At 45.6% G+C, this 21,718-nt stretch overlaps 1 protein-coding gene across 1 annotated transcript in view; it reads right to left on the bottom strand.

The window, feature by feature from the left end:
- rsph14 (radial spoke head 14 homolog) overlaps positions 1 to 21,718 on the bottom strand; it is a 1,169,762-nt gene that overhangs the window by 1,122,846 nt on the left and 25,198 nt on the right. The window contains exon 3 of the mRNA XM_070887531.1: positions 12,620 to 12,738. Within this exon, the coding sequence (XP_070743632.1) occupies positions 12,620 to 12,738 (119 nt within the window). The remainder of the gene's footprint in view (positions 1 to 12,619; positions 12,739 to 21,718) is intronic.

Genomic DNA, 21,718 nt, shown 5'->3' with positions numbered 1-21,718 from the left:
AAGCCGGTTCACGGACTCCCAGGCCGCCTGCAATTTCTGCGGTCTGGAAGAGTCCGTGTTCCATGTTTTTATGGAATGCACAAGGTTGCAGCCCCTGTTTTATTATTTGAAGGGGCTGCTCCTGAAATTCTGGCTGCACTTCAGTCCCACTCTCCTGATCTTTGGGCACCCTGTGCGGAGGGGAGCGGGTAGGTCCGAAGGCCTCCTCGTAGGACTGCTCCTGGGCACGGCCAAGGGTGCCATCAGCCGGTCCAGGCAGCGGGCGGTCGAGGGGGTCGTTCAACCTGACTGCCTGCCTCTCTTCCGCTCTTACATCCGGTCCAGGGTGTCCTTGGAGATGGAGCACGCAGTGTCCACCGGTACACTCGCGGCCTTCCGCGAGAGGTGGGCACCGGAGGGACTGGAGTGCATCATCACGCCCGGCAACAAATTTTAATTTGATTTTACGTTTTTAAGTTTAATTTGTTTTAATTGCCGGTGCTTTTAGTGTCCCCCTTCCCTTTTATAGGGGGCACTGGGGAAAATTGTGATTTTAGTGCCCAAAAAAAAAAAAAGAAAAACACAAAAAAAAAGGGGGGGAAAAAAAGGGCCTTGTAAATGTCTGGAGTGTCACCCAGGTCGGGTGGCACCGTTTAATGTTTTATGTTTTTGCAGGTGAACTCCAAAAAGAGTTTCATGCACAAGGACCCCCAGGTCCCTCTGCACTGCAGCATGTTGTAATTTCTCCCCATTCAAATAATATTCCCTTTTACTGTTTTTTTTCCCCAAGGTGGATGACCTCACATTTTCCGACATTGTATTCCATCTGCCAAACCTTAGCCCATTCGCTTAACCTATCTAAATCTCTTTGCAGCCTCTCTGTGTCCTCTACACAACCCACTTTCCCACTAAACTTTGCATCTGCTGCAGGTAACCATCAAACTCACATTGTCCTGCAAGTCGCCTTAGCTTGGCGACGTAGCTCTCCACTTCCTGATCTTCAGATCGCTGGCACGTGTAGAACCGATACCTCGTCATCAGCACGCTCTCCCTCGGGTTAAGATGCTCCCGAACCAGTGTACACAGCTCCTCATACGACTTATCTGTGGGTTTCACCGGAGCCAGAAGATTCTTCATGAGGCTGTAGGTCGGTGCCCCGCAGACCGTAAGGAGGACCGCTCTCCCTTTTGCAGCACTTCCTTCTCCGTCCAGCTCGTTGGCTACAAAGTACTGGTCTAGCTGTTCGACATAGGCTTCCCACTGCTCACCCTCCGAGAACTTCTCCAGGAAGCCCACAGTTTGCTGCATCTTTGCATTGGATTCGTATACTCGTCGCCAGTTATTGTGTTCATAACACAGTTGAGACTGCATACAGGGAGGTTAAAGTAACAGTGACCTCAGTTTTTATTAAGATACTCCAGAGTGAGGAACAGGCCTTCGGGGCCGGCTTATATACAGTGCTGGGATACCTTGGGACTTCAGAGGATGCGCTCCCTGGTGGCGGAATATGAGAGTGCATGCTTTACAGATACACAACACAATCTATATGAACAACTTGGAAGAAGGGACTGAGTGTAACGTAGTCAAGTTTGCTGATGATAAAAAGATGGGAAGGAAAAGCAATGTGTGAGGAGGACACAAAAAATCTGCAAAAGGACATAGGCAGGCTAAGTGAGTGGGCAGAAATTTGGCAGATGGAGTACAATGTCGGAAAGTGTGAGGTCATGCACTTCGGCAGAAAAAAATCAAAGAGCAAGTTATTATTTAAATGGAGAAAGATTGCAAAGTGCTGCAGTACAGCGGGACCTGGGGGTACTTGTCATGAAACACAAAAGGTTAGTATGCAGGTACAGCAAGTGATCAGGAAAGCCAATGGAATCTTGGCCTTTATTGCAAAGGGGATGGATTTTAAAAGCAGGGAAATCTTGTTACAGCTGTACAGGGTATTGGTGAGGTCACACCTGGAATACTGCGTGCAGTTTTGGTTTCCATATTTACGAAAGGATATACTTGCTTTGGAGGCAGTTCAGAGAAGATTCACTAGGTTGATTCCGGGGATGAGGGGGTTGACTTATGAGGAAAGGTTGAGTAGGTTGGGCCTCTATTCATTGGAATTCAGAAGAATGAGAGTGATCTTATCGAAACGTATAAGATTATGAGGGGGCTTGACAAGGTGGATACAGAGAGGATGTTTCCACTGATAGGGGAGATTAGAACTAGAGGGCATGATCTTAGAATAATGGGCCGCCCATTTAAAACAGAAATTAGGAGAAATTTCTTCTCTCAGAGGGTTGTTAATCTGTGGAATTCTCTGCCTCCAAGAGCTGTGGAAGCTGGGATATTGAATAAATTTAAGACAGAAATAGACAGTTTCTTAAACGATAAGGGAATAAGGGGTTATGGGGAGCGAGCGGGGAAGTGGAGCTGAGTCCATGATCAGATAAGCCATGATCTTATTAAATGGCGGAGCAGGCTCGAGGGGCAGTATGGCCTACTCCTGCTCCTATTTCTTATGTTCTTATGTTCTTATAGATTGGCCATGAACTTGTAGTCGGAAGCTGCCTGCGGGAAAATGCTCCAATCCGCAAATAAAATGCTCACATATCTGGTGGCCCAGGAGGTACGGAGATTTGCAGTGGGCCTTTCCAGGTCCCATGGGTAGAGGCCCACGTATTCCAGGGGTACACACGGTTCACAAGTGCTGGCCCAACCAATAAAAGGGGATCCCCATTCATGCTTAATATACATAACCAGGATCCCAAAATAAACACAAACATATGGGAAAAATGTATCTGAACTTCTCACTGTAGCAAACAGAGTTTCCAAAATGCAAATACACCTGTCAAAGTCTGACCAGTAATCGTAGAATGCTACATGTAGGAATGCCGTCAATAAGGCAGCAGGAAAAGCAGAACAGGTAGTTCTCTTGCCTGCAGATAAATCATTCAAGAACAGCGTATAGTACATCCAAGACCTGGAGAACGCAGTAACCAACCCACCCATCTCAACTGTGATTTGATAGGACACTTTCCCCCCAACACGCGCACACATACTGAGTAAAGATCGGCCACTGCAAGAGTAACCGCAACTGGGCATAATTCAGCCACTGATTGGCCAAAGCATGGCAGTTGCATTCCCCTCCCCCAACCTGTAGACATTGGTTGCTGTACTTGAAGTGTGAAGCAAACCTCCATTACCGATCACCTAAGTGAATTAGTTTCTTAAAAAATCGAGGCAGGAGTTGACCAGTAGTGGACCCACATAGTGCTTCAATTCAAAAACAGACTCATGGAAAAGGGATCCAGCCCAAATATTTTGCCCAGCACAAATTGTAGTAAAATAACATTGAGTGGTGCCTGTTTCAACCACAAATGTGATGTATTTCTCTCCATGTCTTTCATATCTGCCCCATTCCCTTTTGCAGTGTTTCTAATTTCTAGTCTCCATCCACTTAATGCGGCCAAGTTTCGGCCTGAGTTGCTCCTGCTTTTTTTGAGCAACTGGTTTGGAATGGAGGTTCTTACAAATTGCAATTCTCGGCAATTAGTTTGCTCCAGTTCTAGTCAGTTCGAACAATTTCAGTTTGGAACAGATTTTTTTTTTCAAAAGGGGGCTTGTCCGGCCACTTACGCCCGTTTTGAAAGTTTAGGCAGTGAAAACTTACTCCAAATTAACTTAGAATGGAGTAAGTGTAGATTTTTGTACGCTCAGAAAAACCTTGCCTACACTTAGAAAATCAGGCGTAGGTTACAAATCAGGCGTAGGGAATGGGGGAGGGGGAGGTTTAAAGGGAAGTTTACAAACATTAAACACTTCAGTTTTACAAATAAAGAGCCATCATCAATAATAAATGATAAATACATCAATAAATCAACCAATATATCAATCAAAAAAATTAATAAAAAATAAAAAAAAATTTAAAATCAATAAATTAAAAAAATTCTACTCACTGACTGCAGCACCGGGAGCCCTCTAACAGCGTGCTGGGACGGGGCCCCCCCCCCAGTGTATGTGTCTCTCTCTCTGCCTGTCAGTGTCTCTCTCTCTCTCTCTGCCTGTCAGTGCCTATGTATTTCTGACAGCGAGGGGAGGGTGGAGGGGGGGGGGATAGGGTGGGTGGCGGGAGGGAGAGGGGAGGAAGGTGTGGGGAGAGGGAGGGAGGGGGAGGGAGGAGAGGGAGGAGGAGGGAGAGTGAGGAGAGGGAGGGAGAGGGGAGAGGGGAGAGGAGAGGGAGTGAGGGAGGGGGAGAGGAGAAGGAGGAAGTGAGGGAGGAGAGAGAGGGAGGGGGAGAGGAGAGGGAGGGGAAGAGGAGAGGGAGGAGGCTGAACGGGCCCGGCTGACGTGAAGAAGCCGGGCCCAAGACTTCGGGCGGGGCCTGCCCCCAGCAAGGTAGGTGGCCAGGGGAAGCCAGAGCTGGGGGAGTGGGGGATCACCGGAGCTGGAGGGGGTCGTCGGAGCGGGAGCGGGGGCAGGCTCGTCGGAGCGGGAGAGGGAGCGGGAGCGGGCGGGGGGGTCGTCGGAGCGGGAGCGGGAGCGGCGGTCTTTGGAGCGGGAGCGGAGGATCCGGGGGGGGGAACGGAGCGGGAGCTGGGGGGGGGTCGGAGCGGGAACTGGGGGGGGGGGGGGTTCCGGGGGGGGCGAGCGGAGCGAGGTCTGGGGGGGGGGGTCCGGGGGGGGGGGAGTAGAGCGGGAGCTGGGGTGGGGGTCTGGGGTGGGGGGGAGTGGAGCGGGAGCTGGGGGGAGAATCAGAGCGGGAGCTGGGGGGGGGGGGGCGGTCCTGGGAGGGGGAGCAGAGCGGGAGCTGGGGGGGGAGGTCCGGGGGGGAATTGGAGTGGGAGCTGGGGGGGGGGGAGGGGCGGGGTGGGGGTTGAGAGAGCCAGCTGGAGCCAGAGCAGGAGCTGGACCAGGGAGGTGCAGCCTGATCCTCGCAGCCCCAGTGAGGCCATTCGGCCAGGGCTAGGGACTGCGTGTTTCGGGCCCCTCCCACAGTTTTGTGCGCCTGGAGCTACTGCACATGCGCGCCCACTGTAGCGCGCCTGTGCAGAGGTCTCGGCACTAATTTCAGCACAGGGACCTGGCTCCGCCCCTCACAGCTCGTGCTGCGCTGCGCCGAGCTGCAAAGGACCTGCAGGGAGCCGGAGAATGTGCAGGTATTTTTTCGGCGCACTTTCGGGCGTGAAAAACGGGCATCCAGGTCGGGGCTGCGCCGTTCTAGGCGCGGCCCGAAACTTGGGCCCAATAGTTCTTACACTACTTTGTATGCTGTGCCAGCGCCATAATTCAGACTCAGTAAATAAATGCAAGTGAAGTGCATGGACAGTCCCAGACAAATTAGAGAAGTTCATCAGATGCAGAAGCTTTGTTCTATGTGCCTGCATTCTTTTTGCGGGCAGCCGTTAACCTTGGCCCGTGGTGGTACCATCCGTTTTCAGGCTTAATCGAATTTCAAGGCCACTGTTTTAATTGCTGGCAAGTGTTAAAATATGCAAATATAGTTACATTTTAAATGGTTGAACCATTAAAGGAGGGCTGTATTAAGGTGAGATCAGACAGTACATTGTTTAAGTATTGATAGGTATACAAGGATTATACAACATGTGGTTTTAATGAATGGCAGTGTCAGCAGCAAATGGACTATAGGAGACCTGTTTATATCAAAGACTCAGTATAACTTACTGTCTATCCTGTAGATACACTAACTACACCATGAGAGATAGCTAATGGGGGCATCACACAAGTTAGCATCCATCAGTGACTTTGTCTAAAGGCGCTGAAAAGAACTACAATAATTTTGGACTGTCTCTTTCCTGATTCTGGTAGTATCGTTAATTGCTCAACAAAATCTATAAATATTTGAAGTGCAAAAAAATAAAAAACAGTTTTAAATAAAATAATTCCACCAAGGCAATATGAAAATGCAAACAGAAATAAAACCCACAACCATGATATTGAACTACTGGTTTGAATTTCCAAGATAACAAAAATAAGTCAATACACAAATCCGTGGCAAGTTTCATATTCATGAATTCATGAACCAGCTGCTATGGATACAACACTTCATTACGATACAACGGCACACACGCAAGTGGACATCACAAACCATGGTAAGTATCAATTTCTCACAAGCAATTAACAATATTATTCCCCACAGCAACTATGGGATGACTGGATTTTGTCTACCAGATAAATAAACAGAATGTTGTTAAAAGAACTTTCATATCAAATCAAGTGGATTATTCTTCAATCTGTACACAAACATTAATATTGCTTATATATAAAAGGCTTAAAAAAAACCTGAGTGGTATATACAGTGTATCCAAATCTGAAACTGTCCTCTGCTGAATTTATTCATTCATAAGAATAACGTCTCATGGAGTTTTCAATTCCCACTTCGGGAATATATTCTACACTTAAGACTTCCTCCCGGAGGCATTTTCTACATTATTTTATGTAGAATTTATGTCTTAATTTTTGATACCAACAAACTAGACCGTATTTACTGGAAATGTAATCCACTTTATATATCTTTATCTCCAGTTCCAAGCATTTGTGATTTATAGCATATAATCACCATCTCAAATGCTTGACATCTTGATCTATTGATTCGTGTTGAGCTGAGCTACTGCTCTATCTAAGAGACAGGTAACCATTTTATATGACTGATTTGAATGGATTTTGCTGACATTGCACAGAAATCAAACACAAGCTCCTGATCCACATAGAAGTGTACAGCACAGTAGGAGACCATTCAGCCATCATGTCAGTGTCAGCTCTTTACTACCAAAACTACTCTCACTGCATCACACTTTCCCCATAGCCCTAGAAATTCCTCTGCTTCAAATATTTATCCTTTTTTCCCTTAAAAGATGCAAACTTCAACCACTCCGTGTGGCAAAGCAATCCATATCCCTCATCAATTACTACCCAATCAGAAGAGATAGTCTTTCCCTATTCATTCTATCAGAATCCCTTATAGTTTTAAAAACCGCATAATCCATTTCTTGCTCACTTCCAATAATCACTCTATAAATACTGGCAAATATATATTGTGTAATTTTTTTCTGATTCCAGTCCTGCACACATACAGGTCAGGAGTGTAATTTTACCACAAGTATAATTTCAATCTCATCATTAGAGATGCAAGAAATATTCAGAGCATCACAATTGCTTAAATATATTACAGCCTCTTGTTGCGCCTTTGTCTCCCTTAAGCAGATGCACAGGAGATCGAGAATCTTATCCTTTTACTCATGCAAAAGCTAACTAAATGCAGACATTGCAATCAGGGATGATGAGTAGGAAATACTGGATGAAATAAACATTGTAAGAGAGGAAGTATTAAAGGGTTGAGCATCTTCGAAAGTGGATAAATCCCCAGGGCCGGATGAAATGTAGCCCAGACTGTTAAGAGAAGCAAGAGAGGAAAAAGCAGAGGTTCTAAACATCAGTTTCCAATCCTCTCTGGCTACAGGTGTGGTGCCGGAGCACTGGAGGAATGCTAACATTGTGCCATTGTTTAAAAAGGGAGAAAAGGATAGACCGAGTAATTACAAACCAGTTAGCCGAACCTCTGTGGTGGGAAAATTATTGGAAAAAATTTTGAGGGACAGGATATATCTTCATTTAGAAAGACACGGATAAATCAAGGACAATCAGCATGGATTTGTTAAGGGAAGGTCGTGTCTGACTAACTTGATTGAATTTTTTCAGGAGGTAACGAGGGTCGATGAGGGTAGTGCGTTTGATGAATTTTAGCAAGGCTTTTGATAAGGACCCACATGGCAGACTGGTCACGAAACTAAAAGCCCATGGGATCCAAGGCAAAGTGGCAAATTGGATCCAAAATTAGCTCAGAGGCAGGAAGCAAAGGGTAATGGTCGATGGGTGTTTTTGTAACTGGAAGGTTGTTTCCAGTGGGTTTCCGCAGGGCTCAGTACTAGGTCCCTTGCTTTTTGTGGTATATGTCAATGATTTAGACTTGAATGTAGGGGGTATGATTAAGAAATTTGCAGATGATACTAAAATTGGCCGTGTGGTTGATAATGAAGGAAAAGGCTGTAGACTGCAGGAAGATATCAATGGACTGGTCAGGTGGGCAGAACAGTGGCCAATGGAATCCAATCTGGAGAAATGTGAAATAATGAATTTGGGAAGAGCAAACAAGGCAAGGAAATACACAATAAATTCTAGGACACTGAAAAGTATAGAGGAACAGAGGGATCTTGGAGTACATGTCCAAAGATCCCTGAAGGTAGCAAGCCAGGTAGATAAGGTGGTTAAGAAGGCATACAGGATACTTGCCTTTATTAGCCGAGGCACAGAATATAAGAGCAGGGAGGTTATGCTTGAACTGTATAAAACACTAGTTAGGCCACAGCTAGAATACTACGTGCAGTTCTGGTCACCGCATTACAGGAAAGATGTGATTGCACTAGAGAGGATACAGAAGAGATTTATGAGGATGATGCCTAGACTGGAGAATTTTAGCTAAGAGGAAAGAACATATAAGAACATATAAGAAATAGGAGCAGAAGTAGGCCATTTGGCCCCTTGGGCTCAGCTCCACTTCCCTGCCCGCTCCCCATAACCCTTCACTCCCTCATCGTTCAAAAATCTGTCAATCTCCACCTTAAATATATTCAATGACCCAGCCTCCACAGCTCTCTGGGGTAGAGAATTCCACAGATTTATGACCCTCAAAGAGAAGAAATTCCTCCTCATCTCAGTTCTAAATGGGCAACCCCTTATTCTTAAACTATGTCCCCTAGTTCTAGATTCCCTCATGAGTGGAAACATCCTCTCTGCATCTATCTTGTCAAGCCCGCTCAGTATCTTATATGTTTCAATAAGATCACCTCTCATTCTTCTAAACTCCAATGAGTATAGGCCCAACCTGCTCAGCCTTTCTTCATGTCAACCCCTTCATCTCAGGAATCAACCTAGTGAACCTTCACTGAACTGCCTCCAATGCAAGTCGATCCCTCCTTAAATAAGGAGACCAAAACTATATGCAGTACTCCAGGTGTGGCCTCACCAATACCCTGTACAATTGTAGCAGGACTTCCCTGCTTTTATACTCCATCCCCTTTGCAATAAAGGCCAACATTCCATTTGCCTTCCTGATTACTTGCTGTACAAGATTGATTCCTGAGATGAAGGGGTTGACTGTCGGTCAGAAAGGACAGGGGTGATGGGTGATCGTGACTTGGTGCGAGTTAGGACATAGGCTGCTGAGTTATGGATGACCTCAAGTTTACGTAGTGTAGAATGTGGGAGGCCAGCCAGGAGTGAGTTGGAGTCATAATCACCCATCACCCCTGTCCTTTCTGACTTACATTAGCTCCCGGTTAAACAACACATCGATTTCAAAATTCTCATCCTTGTTTACAAATCACTCCATGGCCTTACCGTCCCAATCTCTGGAATCTTTTTCGGCCTCACAACCCAACAAGATGTCTGAGCTCCTCAAATTCTGCCCTCTTGAACATCCCTCATTATAACTACTGAACCATCGGTGGCCGTGCCTTCAGCTGTTTGGGCCATAAGCTCTGGAACTCCCTCCGTAAATCTCCCCTAGCTGCTCATACTCCCTCAGCAGAACCTCTTTCTTTGTTCTACCTATGTCATTGGTACCTACGTGGACCATGACAACTGGATCTTCCCTCTCCCACTCCAAGTTCCTCTCCAGCCCAGAGGAGATAGAAGCATAGAAACATAAAAAATAGGTGCCGGGGCAGGCCATTCAGCCCTTACCACCATTCAATATGATCATGGCTGATCATGCGACTTCAGTACCCCACCTCTGCCTTCTCTCCATACCCCCTGATCCCTTTAGCTGTAAGGGCCACATCTAACTCCCTTTTGAATATATCTAACGAACTAGACTCAACAACTTTCTGTGGTAGAGAATTCCATAGGTTCACAATTCTCTGGGTGAAAAAGTTTCTCCTCATCTCGGTCCTAGATGGCTTACCCTTTATCCTTAGACTGTGACCCCTGGTTCTGGACTTCCCCAACATCGGGAACATTCTTCCTGCATCTAACCTGTCCAATTCGGTCAGAATTTTATATGTTTCTATGAGATCCCCTCTCATTCTTAGAAATTCCAGTGAATATAAGCCTAGTCGATCCAGTCTTTCTTCATATGTCAGTCCTGCCATCCCGGGAATCAGTCTGGTGAACCTTCGCTGCACTCCCTCAATAGCAAGAATGTTCTTCCACAGATTAGGAGACCAAAACTGTACACAATACTCAAGGTATGGTGTCACCAAGGCCTTGTACAACTGCAGTAAGACCTCCCTGCTCCTATACTCAAATCCTCTCGCTACGAAGGCCACCATGCTATTTGCTTTCTTTACTGCCTGCTGTACATGCTTGCCTACTTTCAATGACTGATGTACCATGACACCCAGGTCTCGTTGCACCTCCCCTTTTACTAATCTGTCACTATTCAGATAATAATCTGCCTTCCTATTTTTGCCACCAAAGTGGATAACCTTACATTTATCCACATTATACTGCATCTGCCATGCATTTGCCCACTCACCTAACCTGTCCAAGTCACCCTGCAGCCTCTTAGCATCCTCCTGACAGCTCATACTGCCACACAGCTTAGTGTCATCTGCAAACTTGGAGATATTACATTCAATTCCTTCATCTAAATCATTAATGCATCTTGTAAATAGCTGGAGTCCCAACACTGCACCTTACGGTACCCCACTAGTCACTGCCTGCCAATCTGAAAAGGACCCGTTTATTCCTACTCTTTGCTTCCTGTCTGCCAACCAGTTCTCTATCCACGTCACTACATTATCCCCAATGCCATGTGCCTTAATTTTTCACACTAATCTCTTGTGTGGGACCTTGTCAAAAGCCTTTTGAAAGTCCAAATACACCACATCCATTGGTTCTCCCTTATCCACTCTACTAGTTACATCCTCAAAAAATTCTAGAAGAAGCATGATTTCCCTTTCATAAATCCATGCTGACTTGGACCGATCCTGTCACTGCTTTCCAAATGCGCTGCTATTACATCTTTAATAATTGATTCCAGCATTTTCCCCATTATCGATGTCAGGCTAACCGGTCTATAATTCCCTGTTTTCTCTCTCCCTCCTTTTTTAAAAAGTGGGGTTACATTAGCTACCCTCCAATCCATAGGAACTGTAAAAATGTCCTTAACTGTGGCACCAGGCAGACAACACAGCCTTTGGGACTCATGCTCTCAACTGCAGAGAACAGTATCTATCCCCCTAACTATACTGTCCCCTACCACTACAACATTTCTTTTCACTCCCCCAACTTGAATGGCTCCCGTACCACGGTGCTGTGGTCAGTTTGCTCATCCTTCCTGATTGGATTGGATAGGCTGGGGTTGTTTTCTTTGGAACAGAGGAAGCTGAGGGGAGACCTAACTGAGGTGTATAAAATTGTGAGGAGCCTAGATTGAGTATATAGGAAGGACCTATTTCCCTCAGCAGAGGGGTCAATAACCAGGGGGCATAGATTTAAAGTAATTGGTAGGAGGTTTAGAGGGGATTTGAGGAGAAATGTTTTCACCCAGAGGGTGGTGGGGGTCTGGAACTCACTGCCTGAAAGGGTGGTAGAGGCAGAAACCCTCATAGTATTTAAAAAGTATTTGGATATGTACCTGAAGTACCATAACCTACAAGGCTATGGACCAAGAGCTGGAAAGTGGGATTAGGCTAGATAGCTCTTTGTCAGCCAGCATGGACACAATGGGCCGAATGGCCTTCTTCTATGCTGTAAATTTCTATGATTCTAAGTGAAATCTTTTCCTCTTACTCATGCAAAAGCAAATTGTGTCCAACAGGTAAGCTTTGCTACTGAGTAGACAATAATTGTCACAAATACAAGTAGACTGTTTTACAGAGCAATTATGTCCAAAGTACTAATATCAAATTCATATATGACTGAACTATGTAGGGGAAAGCATAATAGAGCTATGACCCCCATGTGATGACATCTTCCTTCAGATCCTATATCACTAACAGAATGAACCAATCTGAGTGATCTTCCTCAATAATGAGATAAAAATGGTCACAATTACCCACTGCGCCGAGGTTGCCTTCCAAAACAGAACGGACGACAACTAGCTAGTGCAGCATCATTGGCCCTTCCCTTTAAGCAAGGGACGCAGCCTCTGTGATGAAAGAGTGTTGTTACCAACATACTTGAAATTGTTTAGCGCTCTGCTACTATTGCCCTGCTCTCTGACTTTAGCGCATCAAGAGAAGTTGTTTGCGCGTGAATTAGCGCTCCAATTCCCTCTTAGAGCACTAAAACTGAATTTCGCAGGAGGCGAGAATGATTAGCGCCTGCCGCTAATTTTTCAACTTTTAAAGTTTAACGACACAAACTGGGCTATTCCGAATTTCTGTCCTATATATTTTTGACCAAATAATAGTGGGATTATGCATAACACTAGTAACACCAATCAGTTGAAAGGAGTTCAAATAATAGTTCAACACTGGAAATATTTCAGTTTCCCAAACTGTAGAATTTGCTGCAGTTGCTCTAAATTAACATGTCAATTAAAAACGTATACATGCCAATGTCAACATTCATTCCTTTGCTCAATACACATTTTCTGTTCACGAAGCTGAATTAAGACTCCTACCTGCAGGGATCTCTGAGAACATCTCCATAGCCATGTGCATATTTTTACGACAAATGTTCTCAGGATCGTTAAGCAGCTCAGATAGTGGTTTAATTACTTCGTGTTCTAAAAATGCAAACCTGGAGGAGAAAAGAACACAAGGAGTATATAATAAAAACACCATGCCACAAATTCAATATGAATAAAAACGCAAAGGCATCTTTTGGCAATTAGCTAAGATTTCACAGAGCTGCAAAAAAATAGTTTGTATTTGTATTTGCAGTGCTTCATGAAGCACTGTACAGGTTGAACCTCCCTTATCTGGAACCCTCGGGACCTGGCCTGTTCTGGATAAGGGATTTTTCCGGGCGAAGGGTGGTCACGTTAAATTGGATGGTACAGGTACTGAGCAAGGGGATACCGGGGCTGGCTGGCTTGGGGCTGGAAGTGCGGCAGAGAGATCATGGAGGGTTTGGGGGGGGGGGCGGTGGATCGCGGGGTCAGGCCAGCGATTTCGGGAGTCAGCAGTGAGGAACGACTTCAATTTGTTCAATTTGTTCATGTCGGAATTCTGCGCATACGCCACCCAGTGGCTGGGAATAGTTCTGGCTGAAGGATGGTTCCGGATAAGCGAGTTCTGGATAAGGGAGGTTCAACCTTTACAAGCATAAAGTCCGCTTGTATGCATCATTAACTTGCCAGAAAAAAGAATGCAGTTACATTCATTGGAAATTATTTTAAAATGCTGGCATTGTTTACATGTGATTCTTTACATTACTGAAATTGCTCTCTAACTTTCAGAATGGTTTTCACACATGTTAAACAGCATGGATACAGCTCAAAATTTTTGTCTAACTTAATAGAAACATAGAAATTTACAGCGCAGGAGGAGGCCATTTCAGCTCATCGTGTCCACGCCGGCCGACAAAGAGCCGCACGGCACCTTGGTCAGCAGCCCTAAAGGTTACATATAAACCTATGAACAATGACGGAAAGGCAAAGAGGACCCAGCCCAACCAGTCCGCCTCACACAACTGCGACACCCCTTATACTGAAACATTCTACACTCCACCCCAACCGGAGCCATGTGATCAGGGAGAGGCAAAAACCAGATAAAAACCCAGGCCAATTTTGGGTGAAATAATCTGGGAAAATTCCTCTCCGACCCATTCAGGCGATCGAAACTAATCCAGGCGATCACCCTGGCCGTATTCTATTCCCTGCAGTACTTACCATTATATCTGCTCCGTCCAACAAAAGGTCACCCAGTCTAATCCCAATTATCAGCTCTGGGTCCGTAACCCTGCAGGTTACGGCACTTTAAGTGCCCATCCAACCATCTCTTAAAAGTGGTGAGGGTTTCTGCATCCACCACTCTTCCAGGCAGCAAGTTCCAGATCCCCACAACCCTCTGTGTAAAGAAGACCCACCTCAAATCTCCTCTAAACCTTCCACCAACCACCTTAAAACTATGCCCCCTCGTAATAGACCCTTTCACCAATGGAAATAGACCCTTACTATCCACTATGTCCAGGCCCCTCAATATTTTGTACACCTCAATGAGGTCTCCTCTCAACCTCCTCTGTTCCAATGAGAACAAACTCAGCCTATCCAATCTGTCCTCATAACTAAGATCTCCATTCCAGGCAACATCCTAGTAAATTTCCTCTGCACCTTCTCTAGTGCAATCACGTCCTTCCTATAACCCCCTTCTCTTTAGCATAGGTGATTCATATCCTTTGTTTCTGTATCTAAGGGGTAAGATGGGTAGCTTGTTCCCAAGCCATTGTTAATGATCATTTTCTTTATATAGTTCGACAGAAAAGTTTCAGAATGAAGAATATAGCAGCAGAAGACATCTCAGACTAGAATCTCCTTCCTTGATCCTATTCAAAATGAATTGGATAGCGGGAATGTGGGAAAATTTCAGCAGTGCAGCCTACCACTGTCTCACTGCCCCAACCTAGATTTCCATCCTACTATCCCCGCTGGGACTGCCACTGGCCACTGCTTCTCTGCCTGCTGAATGCAAATGGCAGCAGGGGAGGAAGGACGAATTCCCATCGGATTTCACTGGTATCTGTCCCAGCTATCACCACTTCCCGGGACCGATATGGAAGGTGGCTGAAAGCCTTGGGAAATGGTGGTTACAGCCCTGAGGTTCTTCTGTAGGCCTATTTCTCTTCCATGGCCTACAGTGCTGCCGATTTCTGATCTTTAGGGCTTTTCCACCCCTTTAAATGCCTATCTGCATCTTCTGGTGTTGAAGAGTCGCCTGGATTTTGCAGTTTGGTACTGGCGAGTTCCCTCATGGTGATCCAGGAAAATGGGTTGGGTTGGGATGGATTTGGAGGATGGGCCATAGTCCTGCCCTGCTGAAACTCCACCCTGAAGTGGAGAAACCTGCTTTTAGTCACTAAATAGGCCATAACTGACCAGAAGCAACAGTTCGTGTCCTGACAGTCATCCTCAACAGGGTTTTCATGTTAAATAAGAATAAGCTATTGAATGGAAGATTTCATGGACACCGTTATGGATAACATCTATGGGCAGATTATACTCAATAAACAAGGTTGTATTCTGTCAAAACTTCCTAATATGAAAGTAATGAAGCCTCTTTGAAGCAGAAGTATGCAGTTTCTTTTTATTTATTCATTCATTCAGCCATGATCTTATTTGAATGGCAAAGCAGGCTCGAAGGGCCGTATGGGCTACTCCTGTTCCTAATTCTTATGTTCTGATATTCTTATGTGGGCATCGCTGGAAAGGCCAGCATTTATTTCCCTTCCCTAATTGCTGGCGACAAAATGGTGGTGAGCCATCTTCTTATAGTTTGTGTGGTGAAGGTACTCCCACAGTGCTGTTCGATATGGAATTTCAGGATTTTAACCCAGCAACGGTGAAGGAGCAGCAATATACTTCCAAGTCAAGATAGTGCGTGACTTGGAGGGGAACTTGGAGGAGTTGGTGTTCCCATGCGCCTGCTGCCCTTGTCCTTCTAAATGGTAGAGGTCATGGGATTGGGAGGTGCTGCCGAAGAAACCTTGACGAGTTCCTGCAGTGCATCTTGTAGATGGTACACTCTGCAGCCACAGTTCACTGATGGTGGAGGGAATGAATGTTTAAGGTACTTGATGGGGTCTGATTAAGCTGACTGTTGTGTCCTGGATAGTGTTGAGCTTCTGGAGTGTTCTTGGAGCTGCACTCATCCAAGCAAGTGGAGGGTATTCCATTACAATCCTGACTTGTGTCTTGTAGGTGGTGAAAAGGATTTGGGGAATCAGGAGGTGAGTCACTTACCGCCAAATACCTATCCTCTGACATGCTCTTGTAGCCACTGTATTTCTGTGGCCGGTCCAGTTAAGTTTCTAGTCAATGGTGACTCTAGAGTGTTGATGGTGAAGTATTCGACAATGGTAATGCCATTGAATGTTAATAGGAGGTGGTTAGACTCCCTCTTGTTGGAGATGGCCATTGCCTGGCACTTGTGTAGCGCAAACTATCCCTCCTTGTCCTTCTTGACTCGTCTGCAGTCTTTCACACAGTTGACCACTCTATCCTTCTCCAACACCTCTTCACCGTCGTCCAGCTGGGTGGGACTGCACTTGCCTGGTTCCATTCTTATCTATCTATTTGTAGCCAGAGAATCACCTGTAACGGCTTCTCTTCCCACACCGACATCATTACCTCTGGTGTCCCCCAAGGATCTTTCCTTGGCCCCCTCCTATTTCTCATCTACATGTTGCCCCTTGGCGACATAATCGGAAAACACAGCATCAGTTTCCACGTGTATGCTAATTACACCCAGCGCTATCTCACCACCACTTTTCTCGACCCCTCCTCAGTCTCTAAATTGTCAGACTGCTTCTCCGACATCCAGTTCTGGATGAGCAAAAATGTTCTCTAATTGAATATTGGGAAGACCGAAGCCATTGTTTTCGGTCCCCGCCACAAACTCCGTTCCTTAGCCACTGACTCCATCCCTTTCCCCAACTTCTGTCTGAGGCTGAACCAGACTGTTCACAACCTTGGTGTCATATTTGACCCTGAAATGAGCTTCCGACCACATATCCGCAGCATAATTAAGACTGCCTATTTCTACCTCTGTAACATTGCCTCTCTCCATCCTTGCCTCAGCTTACGTGCTGCTGAAGCCCTCATCCATGCCTTTATTACCTCTGAACTTGACTATTCTAACACACTCCTGGCTGGCCTCCCACATTCTACCCTACGTAAACTAGGGGTGATTTAAAACATGGCTGCCCATGTCCTAACTCGCACCAAGTCCCACTCACTCATCACGCCTGTGCTCGCTGACCTACATTAGCTTCTGCTTAAGCCACGTCTCGATTTCAAAATTCTCATCCTTATTTTCAAATCCCTCCATGGCTTGGCCCCCCTGCCCACTGATCTCTGTAATCTCCTCCAGCCCCACAACCCCCCCCCCCCCCCGCCCAAAGATGTCTGCGCTCCTCTAATTCTGCCCTCTCGAGCATCCCTGATTATAATCGCTCAACCATTGGTGGCCGTGCCTTCTGTTGCCTAAGCACCAAGCTTTGGAACACTCTGCCTAAACCTTTCCGCCTCTCTACCTCCTTCAAGAAGCTCCTTAAAACCTACCTCTTTGACCAATCTTTTGGTCACCTGCACTAATTTCTACTTATGCGGCTCGTTGTCAAATTTTTAATCTCATAATACTCCTGTGTTAAAGACGCTATATAAATACAAGTTGTTGTTGTTTTCACTTATCAGCCCAAGACTGGATGTTATCCACTCTTTTCCTCAGGCGGCCGAGGCTGCGCTGGCACATCCAGGAGGCCGCTGAGCACCTCGCGTCTCATCACTGAGAGCATGCAGAAATCAAGCGCAGGCAGTGGAAAGAGCGTGCAGCAAACCAGTCCCACCCACCCTTTCCCTCAACGACTATCCGTCCCACCTGTGACAGGGACCGTGGTTCTCGTATTGGACTGTTCAGCCACCTAAGGTCTCATTTTTAGAGTTGAAGCAAATCTTCCTAGATTCCTAGGGATTGCCTATGACTGCTTCATTATCTGAGGAGTTGCGAATGGAACCGAACACAGTGCAATCATCAGCAAACATCCCCACTTCTGACCTTGTGATGGAGGGAAAGTCATTGATGAAGCAGCTGAAGATGGTTTGGCCCAGGACACTTCCCTGAGGAACTCCTGCAACTCCTGGGACTGAGATAATTGGCCTCCAACATCCACAACCATCTTCCTTTGTGCCAGATATGACTCCATCCAGTGGAGAGTTTTCCCCCGATTCCCACTGACTTCAGTTTTACTAGGGCTCCTTGGTGCCACATTCGGTCAAATGATGCCTTGATGTGAAAGGCATTCACTCTCACCTTATCTCTGGAATTTAGCTCTTGAAGAAAAGGAGTTGCTAAATTATAAAATACTGTCCACATAGATGGCATTCCGTAGCTGGCAAGAGTATAAAAGGCGTTGCAAACAGGGCCTGTCTCATGTTGAAAAAGTTAACAGGATGACTGAGAATAGATTGGTCCTTTTCAAATTTGTAAGGAGAGGTAAAATTTAGGTTGATATTGATTGGCAAATGAAGACATCACTGAAGTTAAAATATTGTTTGTTTGTATAACCAGAGAACAATATTCTCAGACGTAAGTGCACTTGATTGTACTTTGAATACTCACCAATTACACAGGGATACATCAATAAGTACCTGCTATTACAGGAGGGAACCATTAATATTTGTTCAACTGCTTCCCCATTAACCGGAGGAAATTATGAATATTTACAAAAGAAAATTCAAAACTGAATAAAAATCGTAAGCGAAAAGATTTTAACGGTAAGGTCAGGGGATCAAAGTAGTACAGAAGGTGGCATGCAGTGCATGGAAGGCATTCAGTGAGCCAACAGACACTCATATTGGGACATCAAACTGGGTATTTAGCAAAACCACAGGGAGCTGAATTAAACCAGTGTAGAATTGGCAACTGATACTCTGCCCTGTTGGGCTCTTCAGGTTGAGTGGTAGTATTGGTAGTCTCAAACCACAGTTGAGCTTGCTCCTCATAATCTGCATAAAACAAGATGCACGGGATGGAATTAGTTATCAGTGTGCAACCATTTTACAGTATAGTTAAGTTACATTTGTGACTTCAGACCAGGGAAGAATTTTAACCCATCAGCCTGGCAGGAGTGAGGTAGGGTGGGGAGGTGGGGTGCCTTTAAAATGGAGTATTCAGCCTTACTGCTCCATTCTTGCTGGAATCCTGCTGGCAATCATTTTAACTGCTCATTGCAGTTCGGTCGCTAGCATTCCATTACTGAACCCGGATGAGATTTTAACTCAGATCTCCGCAGGAAAGTTGCCATGGCGATCTCATCAGGTGAAGGCATGTCAGAAGCAGTCAAGAGGTCAAGTTAAGTAAAAATTTTTCCTGCGTAGGGACCGGTGGAGCAGGAAAGTCGCGACCTTCCGTAGCCCATACTCTCCACAAGACCCTCGCTAAACTCATTTCCGTCACTTACCTTCTTGCCAGAAAGCCTTCCTTCGATGCCTGCCACCTTTACCTCTGCTACCAGCCACCAGCCAGCTGCTGCTTTCTACCTGTTAAGGGCGGGCAGCTGACCAGTCGCATATAGATGTAGCCCAGGTGTTAAAATACCTCAGGCCTGAAATCTGGGCCTGTGAGTGCATTTTGCATCACCCCGGCCGCCCACCGACCTCAAACTCACTGGGAGATAAACCAAAAAAACACCGAGGAGAGATGGGACATCAAGGGCTAGATTTTCCCCAGCCTAACGTACTTTTTAAAAGTGCTTTTTTGTTCTTAAACTGAATTGCACAAAATTCCCCAAACCTTAAGAATGGCGTTTTCAAAATATCGCCAAAAAGCGGATCGCCCAAGTGCAACACAAAAAAAAACTGCACCACCTAAGTTTGGCCATTTGGCGAACCCATTTTAGGAAAAAAAAACGCATGAGAAAAACAGGCGTTGCAGACTCAGAAATGACGGTAAGTAAAGTAGGAAGGCCTGCAAAAAAGGTAAGTTAAAGTTTTTATTTTTTAATTCTTTTGCAGCAATTACTTAGTTAAGGGTCTTGTAAATGTTTGTGATTTTTTGTTTCTTGCAATTTTTTTTTGTCTTTTCTCCCCTCTCCGTATTTTTCACATTGATAAGCCTCGAGCTAAAGCTGGCGACATCGCGGTTTTTAACGCGAATTGTCGTGCAACACCATTATTTTAATAACAGTCGTATTTTGTGGCCAAATCTACCTCCTTAAAAAATGGTGTAATTTTTATTCTTATTTATTCACTATTTTGTCGTTATTTATCAAATAACAACAGGCTGGGGAATTTCTAGCCCAAAGGCAGTAAATAACTCAAGAGATGGGGATTCACATTTTCATGAACCTCTCACAGTTTGACAACGTTACTTAAATTGCTTGATACTTTTACATTATTATAACCTACTCCCCACTATCAATAAACAGATAAAAATTACTTTGGAGAAAGAGAAGATTTATTCCATGCTTTGCATATCACAAAATCAAAAGCTTATTTATAAAAAGCAAGTTTATGATGTTATCACACATAGCACACTGTTACGAATTCGGGTCTGCTATAGATGTCTTTTCACAGCAAAACCAGGGTTGGAATTTTCCTGGTGCCGAGCGTGCAGGTTTGGAGGCGGGTCAGCAGTAAAATTCACGGCAATTGCCAATGCGCCGGGAACCCGCCATCATCCCGCCGACTTCCGCATTTAATTCAGACGCATTCTGCACGCCACAGACCTGCTCGGCAGGGGCGGGCGACCTCATTGATTTATTTAAATGCTTGTTGAGGATCCTTAAGAGGCTTTTTAATAGCAGGTTTTGGCTTAATCTTCTTGAGCACGGGATTCGTCCAATGCAGGAACTTCGCCCGTGAAGGGGAGGCGGAAGCTCAGTCACCATTGTGCATTAATTGACAGCTGGGAAAACACATAAATGCTCCCATATTAAACCTGCTTACTTGGCTAATCAAAAGACTCTTGCTGACTTTATTTTGTGCAGAGATTTAGCTGTCAGGAGTTTGCAAGTCATTTCTGCAACCTCAGAAGCCACTCTCACCACATTACTATCACAACATTGAGGGATTGGGCCTCTGAACTCCACTTTACCTGCCATCTATTACATAAGCATAGGAGCCGTTTATGCTGTCTCACTTTGGACCTCAGAAACAGACCAAGATGAGCCCAACACCAACACCAGCCGCACCAGCAGAAGCAGCAGCAACCACAACAGCCTTCTCCTCAATCACTTGATGCTTCACAGGAGGGCTGCACCATGCCAGAGGCAATACCCCGAACAGAGGGTATACAGGCAGAGGATGAACTTCCTGGACATGATTGAGCAGCAGTGCCCAAAGAAGGCTCAGGCTATCGAGCCGGGTCGTTGCAGACATTTGTAGCTTGTTGGAACAAGACCTGCTGCCCAGAGGTCCTGGTGTACATGCCTTACCAATGACTGTCAAAGTCACCACCATCCCCAACTTCTTCACCTCAAACTCCTTCCAGGGATCTGCAGCAGACATTTGCAGGATCTCGCAGTCGGCCACCCACAAATGTATCACCCAGGTGACCGAAGCCATGTTTCACAAGTCAGCCACTTATGTAAACTTTGTTACTGATGAAGCTGCTGTTATTGAGCATACGCTCGGCTTGTGACTCTGGCTGGCTTCCCAGAGGTGCAGGGCATCATCGACATCCCCACATCACTATGAGTGTTTGTGAACCACAAGGGCTTCCACTCCCTCAATATGCAGCTCGTTTGCAGCCATAAAACATAGAAACACAGAAAATAGGTGCAGGAGTAGGCCATTCGGCCCATCGAGCCTGCACCGCCATTCAATAAGATCATGGCTGATCATTCCCTCAGTACGCCTTTCCTGCTTTCTCTCCATACCCCTTGATCCCCTTAGCCGTAAGGGCTATATCTAACTCCCTCTTGAATATATCCAATGAACTGGCATCAACAACTCTCTGCGGCAGGGAATTTCACAGGTTAACAACTCTCTGAGTGAAGAAGTTTCTCCTCATCTCAGTCCTAAAGGGCCTACCCCTTATCCTAAGACTATGTCCCCGGATCT

Source organism: Pristiophorus japonicus, chromosome 8 (genome assembly GCF_044704955.1).
Source record: "Pristiophorus japonicus isolate sPriJap1 chromosome 8, sPriJap1.hap1, whole genome shotgun sequence".
NCBI classification, from domain to species: domain Eukaryota; kingdom Metazoa; phylum Chordata; class Chondrichthyes; family Pristiophoridae; genus Pristiophorus; species Pristiophorus japonicus.
Note: the sequence above shows the minus strand (reverse complement) of the source record. Positions and strands in the feature narration are given on the sequence as shown.